Raw genomic sequence first — 9,643 nt, 5'->3', positions numbered from 1 at the left:
AGGCTAAATGTCGCTACGTGTGTGCTTGTGCATAGTTACTGCATCGAATTATTTGTAAGATTGGAACATCATTGTTTCCTGGATTCACATTCATATCAGGTATATTTATTTAAAAGATAAATGGAGGATAAAGGGGAGAACGGGCAAGCTGTAAAATACTACCGACTGTCAGAAATCGAGGAACAGAATACGTTCAAGAGTACATGGATTATAATCAACCATAACGTGTACGATGTCACCACATTTCTGGAAGAGGTGAGAAAATTAGGTTACACGAATGGTTAATATTATAGCCCATCAAATGTTACTTGATTTAGGCTAATGTCCATAATATATCAATGGCAACAGTCAACTAAACCAGTGTTTCTCAAGCCTAGGACCAGAATTGAGAAACACTGAACTAAACCCCATGGTCAGTTTTTCTCAGCAATCATCCAAGGCTTCATTTCAATAAGGCCTACCATTGTGTGAACATTCCATAAATCAGAGGGTTTGTAGCCTTTTGGTTGCCGGTAGCCAGCAGATTAAGACCCTACTATTACGCTTGTTTACACTGAGCTGCACTGGGATCAGAACGCAATCATGGTTACATTAAGACACTGTGGAGCCAGCGTGAGATATTGGTCGGAAAACGTACCTCAATGCAGGGATGGGATATGCCACTGTACTCCAAATTGTACCTTTATCCACACTGATACATTGAGAATATTTAAATGCTGCTAGTTCTCCAAGAAAACTGCCCTTTTTGTCTTTATGCTAACTAGCAGTAGCCACATTAAATGGCACTTGTGTTGAACAACAAAGGAGCTGATTGGCTGACACTGCCATTCCTAAATGGCTACTTCTAGCTAGCATGAGGACGAAAAGGGCAGTTTTCCAGGAAAACTAGCAGTATCTCAATCTTTTGCAGCCCTCTAACCAATTGTACTATTATGTGTGTTTTTCCGCATTATTTGTAATTTATTCTGTACATAATGTTTCTGCCATTGTCTCTTATAACCAAAAAGAGCTTCTGGATATCAGGACAGCGATTACTCACCTCGTATTGGATGAAGATTTTTTCTTCAACAAGTCGGACGCGAAGGATATCCTACAGACACCCGACAAGGCCCAAATCCCCGTCATTCGCATGAGAAGGAGACAGAGATATCGTGGACGTAGGTCGGGGTGCCTTGTAAGGATCCGACGGCGAGCGAGTAAACTGCCTCCTCCATCAATCCTATTAGCCAATGTTCAATCATTTGAGAATAAATTAGATGACCTAAGATTATGGTTATCCTACCAACGGGACATTTAAAAACTGTAATATAATATGTTTCACCGAGTCGTGGCTGAACGATGACATGGACAACATACAGCTAGCGGGCTATACGCTACATCGGCAGGATAGAACGGCTGACTCCGGTAAGACAAGGGGTGGCGGTCTGTATATATTTGTAAACAACAGCTGGTGCACAAAATCAAATACTAAGGAAGTCTCGAGGTTTTGCTCGCCTGAGGTAGAGTATCTTATGATAAGCTGTAGACCACACTATTTACCAAGAGAGTTTTCGTCTATATTTTTCATAGCTGTCTATTTACCACCACAAACCAATGCTGGCATTAAGATTGCACTGAATGAGCTGTATAAGGCCATAAGTGAACAGGAAAATGCTCATCCAGAGGCAGCGCTCCTAGTGGCCGGTGACTTTAATGCAGGGAAACTTAAATCAGTTCTACCTAATTTCTACCAGCATGTTAAATGTGCAACCAGAGGAAAATAAACTCTAGACCACCTTTACTCCACATACAGAGACGCATACAAAGCTCTCCCTCGCCCTCCATTTGGCAAATCTGACCATAACTCTATCCTCCTGATTCCTGCTTATAAGCAAAAACTAAAGCAGGAAGCACCAGTGACTCGGTTAATAAAAAAAGTGGTCAGATGACGCAGATTCTAAGCTACAGGACTGTTTTGCTAGCACAGACTGGAACATGTTCTGGGATTCTTCAGATAGCATTGAGGAGTACACCACATCAGTCACTGGCTTCATCAATAAGTGCATCGATGACGTCGTCCCCACAGTGACCGTACGTACATACCCCAACCAGAAGCCATGGATTACAGGCAACATCCGCACTGAACTAAAGGGTAGAGCTGCCGCTTTCAAGGAGCGTGACTCTAACCCGGACGCTTATAATAAATCCCGCTATGCCCTCCGACGAACCATCAAACAAGCAAATAGTCAGTACAGGATAAGATTGAATCGTACTACACCGGCTCTGATGCTCGTCGGATGTGGCAGGGCTTGAAAACTATTACAGACTACAAGAGGGGGGGGAGGGGGGGGTGCTCTGTCCCCTCCTGTTGGCCAGGCCAGGCACGACTCCAACACCATCATTAAGTTTGCCGACGACACAACAGTGGTAGGCCTGATCACTGACAACGATGAGACAGCCTATAGGGAGGAGGTCAGAGACCTGGCCGTGTGGTGCCAGGATAACAACCTCTCCCTCAACGTGACCAAGACAAAGGAGATGATTGTGGACTACAGGAAAAAAAAGAGCACTGAGCACGCCCCTATTCTCATCGACGGGGCTGTAGTGGAACAGGTTGAGAGCTTCAAGTTCCTTGGTGTCCACATCACCAACAAACTATCATGGTCCAAACACACCAAGACAGTCATGAAGAGGGCACAACAAAGCCTATTCCCCCTCAGGAGACTGAAAAGATTTGGCATGGGTCCTCAGATCCTCAAAAAATTATACAGCTGCACCATCGAGAGCACCCTGACTGGTTGCATCACCGCCTGGTATGGCAACTGCTCGGCCTCCGACCGCAAGGCACTACAGAGGGTAGTGCGTACGGCCCAGTACATCACTGGGGCCAAGCTTTCTGCCATCCAGGACCTGTATACCAGGCAGTGTCAGAAGAAGGCCCTCAAAAGTGTCAAAGACTCCAGCCACCCTAGTCATAGACTGTTCTCTCTGCTTCCCCACGGCAAGCGGTACTGGAGTGCCAAGTCTAGGTCCAAAAGACTTCTCAACAGCTTCTACCCCCAAGCCATAAGACTCCTGAACAGCTAATCATGGCTACCCGGACTATTTGCATGGCCCCCCCACCCACCCCCACCCCATCTTTTTACGCTGCTGCTATTGTGTTAATTATTTATGCATAGTCACTTTAACTCTACCCACATGTACATATTACCTCAACTACCTCAACTAGCCAGTGCCCCCGCACATTGACTCTGCACCGGTACCCCCCTGTATATACAGCCTCCCTACTGTTATTTTATTTTACTTCTGCTCTTTTTTTCTCAATACTTTTTTGTTGTTGTTTTATTTTACTTTTTTATTAAAAAATGAATGCATTGTTGGTTAAGGGCTGTAAGTAAGCATTTCACTGTAATGTCTACACCTGTTGTATTCGGCGCTTGTGGCCAATAACATTTGATTTGATTTGATTCTCGGTGTATAAGTACAGTGGCATATCCCATCCCTGCATGGAGGTATGTTTTCCTACCCATATGTCACGCTGGCTCCAGTGTCTTAATGTAACGATGACTGCGTTCCAACCCCAGTGCAGCTCAGTGTAAATAAGCATAATGGTAGGGTCAGAATCTGCTGGCTAGGTTCCAGGGAGCTAAGTGGTTGGGGTCAAATTCACAGATGAAATGTCTAGGATTATAGTTTCCAAATTGACTGTTCTAAATTGGTTCATAGCCTACACATAGCCCTAATGAACTAAATTTACACAAATATGATTGGTCTCAGTCAGCTCATGTCTCAACCTGGATTTGTTACCCAAACTATTAAGTGTTCATAACCATCATCTTCAGTGGGGAAAAAAAGTATTTAGTCAGCCACCAATTGTGCAAGTTCTCCCACCTAAAAAGATGAGAGAGGCCTGTAATTTTCATCATAGGTACACGTCAACTATGACAGACAAAATGAGAAAAAAAAATCCAGATAATCACATTGTAGGATTTTTAATGAATTTATTTGCAAATTATGGTGGAAAATAAGTATTTGGTCAATAACAAAAGTTTCTCAATACTTTGTTATATACCCTTTGTTGGCAATGACACAGGTCAAACGTTTTCTGTAAGTCTTCACAAGGTTTTCACACACTGTTGCTGGTATTTTGGCCCATTCCTCCATGCAGATCTCCTCTAGAGCAGTGATGTTTTGGGGCTGTCGCTGGGCAACACAGACTTTCAACTCCCTCCAAAGATTTTCTATGGGGTTGAGATCTGGAGACTGGCTAGGCCACTCCAGGACCTTGAAATGCTTCTTAAGAAGCCACTCCTTTGTTGCCGGGGCGGTGTGTTTGGGATCATTGTCATGCTGAAAGACCCAGCCACGTTTCATCTTCAATGCCCTTGCTGATGGAAGGAGGTTTTCACTCAAAATCTCACGATACATGGCCCCATTCATTATTTCCATTACACGGATCAGTCGTCCTGGTCCCTTTGTAGAAAAACAGCCCCAAAGCATGATGTTTCCACCCCCATGCTTCACAGTAGGTATGGTGTTCTTTGGATGCAACTCAGCATTCTTTGTCCTCCAAACACGACGAGTTGAGTTTTTACCAAAAAGTTATATTTTGGTTTCATCTGACCATATGACATTCTCCCAATCCTCTTCTGTATCATCCAAATGCACTCTAGCAAACTTCAGACGGGCCTGGACATGTACTGGCTTAAGCAGGGGGACACGTCTCGCACTGCAGGATTTGAGTCCCTGGCGGCCACTACCACGGCGCTTGAAACGCCAAGGTAGTGGGTTCGATCCCCGGGACCACCCATACACAAAAATGTATGCACGCATGACTGTAAGTCGCTTTGGATAAAAGCGTCTGCTAAATGGCATATTATTATTATTATTATTATTATTATTACTGATGGTAGGCTTTGTTACTTTGGTCCCAGCTCTCTGCAGGTCATTCACTAGGTCCCCCTGTGTGGTTCTGGGATTTTTGCTCACCGTTCTTGTGATCATTTTGACCCCACGGGGTGAGATCTTGCGTGGAGCCCCAGATCGAGGGAGATTATCAGTGGTCTTGTATGTCTTCCATTTCCTAATAATTGCTCCCACAGTTGATTTCTTCAAACCAAGCTGCTTACCTATTGCAGATTCAGTCTTCCCAGCCTGGTGCAGGTCTACAATTTTGTTTCTGGTGTCCTTTGACAGCTCTTTGGTCTTGGCCATAGTGGAGTTTGGAGTGTGACTGTTTGAGGTTGTGGACAGGTGTCTTTTATACTGATAACAAGTTCAAACAGGTGCCATTAATACAGGTAACGAGTTGAGGACAGAGGAGCCTCTTAAAGAAGAAGTTACAGGTCTGTGAGAGCCAGAAATCTTGCTTGTTTGTAGGTGACCAAATACTTATTTTCCACCATAATTTGCAAATAAATTCATAAAAAATCCTACAATGTGATTTTCTGGATTTTTTTTTCTCAATTTGTCTGTCATAGTTGACGTGTACCTATGATGAAAATTACAGGCCTCTCTCATCTTTTTAAGTGGGAGAACTTGCACAATTGGTGGCTGACTAAATACTTTTTTTCCCCACTGTAATTTTCTCTCTTGGGTTTCTTTGCACTTTTCATAGGCCTAGTCTATATTACAATGTAGCTTAATGACAAAATGAAATATTGCCAGATAAAATAGTCTCAAAATTAGACGAGTTAAGGCGAGGCCAGACTGGCCCATTGATTTGATCCATATCTGTGATTTCCAATGCTTTCTCAATGGGAGTCGTGCATTGATGGTCAACGAAGATGTGTCCATATCCATCCCTGAGCAAGACCCTTAAAGCTGCAATATATAACTTTTTGGGTGACCTCACCAAATTCACATAGAAATGTGAGTTATAGATCTCTCATTCTCATTGAAAGCAAGTCTAAGAAGCAGTAGATCTGTTCTACAGTATGTGTGCTATCTCTAGGCTTCCCGTTCTTAAGTTGTTTATGCATCTTTTACTTCTGGTTTTGTACACCAGCTTCAAACAGCTGAAAATACAATATGTTTGATTATTGAAAATATATTTCACAGAGGTTTAGATGGTACAATGATTCTCACGTAAACTGAAGTTAGGCGAACTATTCAAATTTTAGCAACCAGGAAATGGCAGAGTGATTTCTGCATATTGCACCTTTTAACCTTTAACTTCTCCAGGGGAGTTGCACTGTGGTAGACCATTTGTTCTCCCAAAAAATATGTTCTCACTCTGTGTGTTTATGTGGTGTCTAGGTGGTTGGGCTTAGGGGCAAAAGACAATTTCCCTTCGCAAGATAGACAATAAAGTACTATTCTATAAAGTTATATTCTACTCTGCACAGTTGTTCATTTGTTCAGTCAGGTTTCACGAAGCTACCTTAGACACAGTGTATAGTGTAATTTGGGGATTCCTTATTTAGGCCAATAACACGCAGTCAATAGGTCAAGCATGACAAATCTTACTGTTCCATTGGGTTCACCCATGATGAAATATTTGAACCTGTTGTACAGTCTCCAAATGTAGGTGTGTGTTCTAGACTTTTTATGTTTCTGTTATATTATGCAAAAAATACTATGTTACATTATTGCTTCTGGTCCTCTCCTTTCCCAATTGTCCATTTTAGCTACAGTTTAACATTAGCTTGGTTGAGAATAAAACAGTGGTAATGGACACTTGTTAGTATGCGCTCAATAAGCCTAAATTGCTTGAAAAAAACTACTCTGACATGTACAGTATATTACAGCACCCAGGCGGAGAGGAGGTCTTGAGGGAACAGGCTGGTGGCGATGCCACGGAGAGCTTTGAAGACGTCGGACACTCATCAGATGCCAGGGAGATGGCTGCCAACATGGTCATTGGAGAACTGCATCCAGTAAGCACTCTTCATGTTTCAAACCAGCGTTTTAAAAGCTTTACGTAACTTTTGTCTCTGGCAATCAGAAACTAAGCTTCCTTTCTGTATCTGTAACAATGGCAATGCTGGGAGCCTCTGCCTGTAAGTTATTGCAGTATCCCAAAACCCCATAATATGGTGTTATTTGGTCATGGGGAAGAGAGGTATGTTTAGGGTACTACAGGGTAAATGCTCTAATTTGACATTACTACAGTATACTAACAACCTGTATACAAAACTCTTTGTAGCACCTGCGCTACTGGTTCCTTGTAGCACTTTCGGTACTGGTTGCACTATTATTCAACTGGTAGTGTTTGTCTTAATGAATTCCAAAAGTAATTCATAGGTTGTTATTGTTTCCAAGTAAGGACCCGTCATCTTCTTTACCATAAAATTAAGTTGTATAGGTTTCAGAGTTAGCAGGCAAATTCTACTCTCTTTTGAGGCATGAGACTGGATTGTTAGAATACGGATAAAAACAAAACACCCAGACAAACGTTAAGTTGCTGTCTGAGAGTCCCTTCTTGCACAACTCCTGTGACCTATTGAGTGGGAGGAGCTGCTCAAGACAAGTCTGGCACTGTGAGTGGAGTATAGTGGCTGAACACAATATGGTATTGTGGTTGTGTTGTCCGACCTGTTGTGTTCATTGAATGTAAGCATACTGACATTGGCTACCCTTCCATTCTCTTTTTGTCATCTTGATTGAATGCATATGACCATGATGTTGTGTAGGACGTTTCAGTGGTCCCATAGTCCTGCTATGGCAATGATATGGAAGAGACCTCTTAATTTTCATTGGATATATTTGTTGAATAATTAATCATTCTGGTTTCAGTTGGCTGATGTGAAACTTAATAGCTCTACATTTTGTCTGTTTTGGTAAACTGCTTTGCTGCAGAGTATAGAAATAATTTAGTTCTCAGCCTTCCTCCACATCCAGTGTAATCTAATGTTTTTTATGCCTACCAACTCATAGCATAATAAACAACCTCTCTCTCTCTTTCTCTCTCTCTCCCTCCCATTCTCTTCCTTCCTCTCTCTTGTGTAGGATGATCGGCCAAAGATGGCCAAACCTTCAGTAAGTAAAACAACTATCTAAAATGTGAAAAGTTACGCTACTCATATATCAGCACACATAGTAAGGTGTAGCCATATGTTTTTGCTTCGATGATAATAAGTCACCAACATTTTGATGGCAAGCTGCCTTCATCAAGGTTTATTTTGAAAACTGTAGTTCACATGTATAATACATATAAAACAATAACATGAGTCATAAAGAAAGGCCTACTCAAAGATAGAGATATCCATGTAAAGATTTGTGGAGGCCTTACAGACTTTCCTTTTCTTACAGGAGTCACTTGCCACCACAATCGAGGAAACCTCAAGGTATGTAGGCACCCCTGATGCCATTTTCATATTCTTGGTTTGAAACAAAACTGATTTAAATCAGAATTTATTTTAGCAAGTTTGCATCTGCATGAGCTATGGATACTTCAGATGCTTGTTAATGTTTTTATGTATGTTTAAAATTCATTGGGATGATTTTTCAAATGCAGTTTAGTCCTGCAATCTGGCAGAACTATTGTTTGCTATTCTACGACATTAGTCATTTTTGTACCATTTCAGCTGTCCGTTTTACTGATGTACTGTATCAGAGCTCTTGTTGTTCCTCTCCCCTTAACAGTTGGTGGACAAACTGGTTGATCCCCGGTTTGGCTGCGGCAGTCATCACGGTTATGTACCACATGTACACATCCGTGGAGCAGTGACCGCGCCATCGGTCCGTCACCTTTGCCAATCAAATGTAAATCACAATCCCTGAGAAACCACTGCTACTTTTTGGGATTTTCACAGCTCATATGCAGTACTGCAGTATCCATGTTTAATTTCATGTTTTTCATCCAATCACTCGGCATCATGTTAATGAAGGCATATACTTTTGTTGTTGTGTTAATCTTATTTTTCCTCTCCTGATTTACATATTGATATATAAATAAAATACTTATATTTACATATATTGAGATATTTTAGACAGATTAACATGAATGTATTGAGAATGTAAATGTTTTTATTATGTTATTGTAATATCTTAAGATTCACTATTACTCGAACATACTGTAACCCTGCAATTGAAACAGAAAATTACAGTTTAGCTTAAAAAAGCAGGCAATTACATCTTACCTGTGCATAACTAGACTGAATTTACTTTCATTTTGGAACAGAACTAATGACCCCACCATTCAAATCATAAAGGCTCAGGTTACATAATGTTTTGCATTAGCTGTGTCTTTTTTAAGCAATATGCATATAGCAAGAGACATGCTTTAAATTGCACAATGTATCTCAGTAGAGTACTGTGTACATAATATATGCTATAAAGAGTAAATTAGTTGATTTAACATCGATATGCAAAACTGTAAACCCAATTGTCCCATATTTCTGGTGCCATTAGTATCAACATTCCATAGACAGAGTAGACCAAAAGATGGCACTGTGCAGACTCATGCTTGGGGAGCCAAGAGGGCAACAACTAAGTGGGGATTAAGTTGACCTCATGTGATTTCCCTTGAACAGTACAATGTGTTTTTAATGGAAAATATCCTGGTTGTCCCTACTTTTAAGATGCTAATGTGTGTAAGAAGCTCCCCACTGAATAGTGTGTGTAGGAAACTCACCACTGAATGTTCTAATCTACAGTCGATCAAATGTAATTGTACAGCAGCAATTGTAGTTTTTTCAATAAAATGATTAATAAAAGTGTT

The 9,643-nt window shown here is 41.3% G+C and overlaps 1 protein-coding gene across 1 annotated transcript; it reads left to right on the top strand.

The window, feature by feature from the left end:
* Window positions 1-9,643, top strand: LOC311100433 (cytochrome b5-like). Its single transcript, XM_084141349.1, has 5 exons — window positions 1-255; window positions 6,729-6,857; window positions 7,930-7,959; window positions 8,233-8,267; window positions 8,566-9,643. The coding sequence occupies exons 1-5, from the start codon at window positions 121-123 to the stop codon at window positions 8,648-8,650; spliced, it is 414 nt and encodes a 137-aa protein (XP_083997475.1). The 5' UTR covers window positions 1-120; the 3' UTR covers window positions 8,651-9,643.

Source organism: Coregonus lavaretus, assembly GCF_964263955.1.
Source record: "Coregonus lavaretus genome assembly, chromosome: 2".
NCBI classification, from domain to species: Eukaryota; Metazoa; Chordata; class Actinopteri; order Salmoniformes; family Salmonidae; genus Coregonus; species Coregonus lavaretus.
The sequence above is the reverse complement of the archived record's forward strand: the minus strand, read 5'-3'. Positions and strand labels throughout refer to the sequence as shown.

Bases quoted from the DNA above. Each gene is read 5' to 3' on its own strand.
- LOC311100433 (XM_084141349.1), top strand. From the start codon at position 121: ATGGAGGATAAAGGGGAGAACGGGCAAGCTGTAAAATACTACCGACTG. The intron at 256-6,728 runs GTGAGAAAATTA...AGTATATTACAG, and splicing joins TCACCACATTTCTGGAAGAG to CACCCAGGCGGAGAGGAGGT. The intron at 7,960-8,232 runs GTAAGTAAAACA...CTTTTCTTACAG, and splicing joins CAAAGATGGCCAAACCTTCA to GAGTCACTTGCCACCACAAT.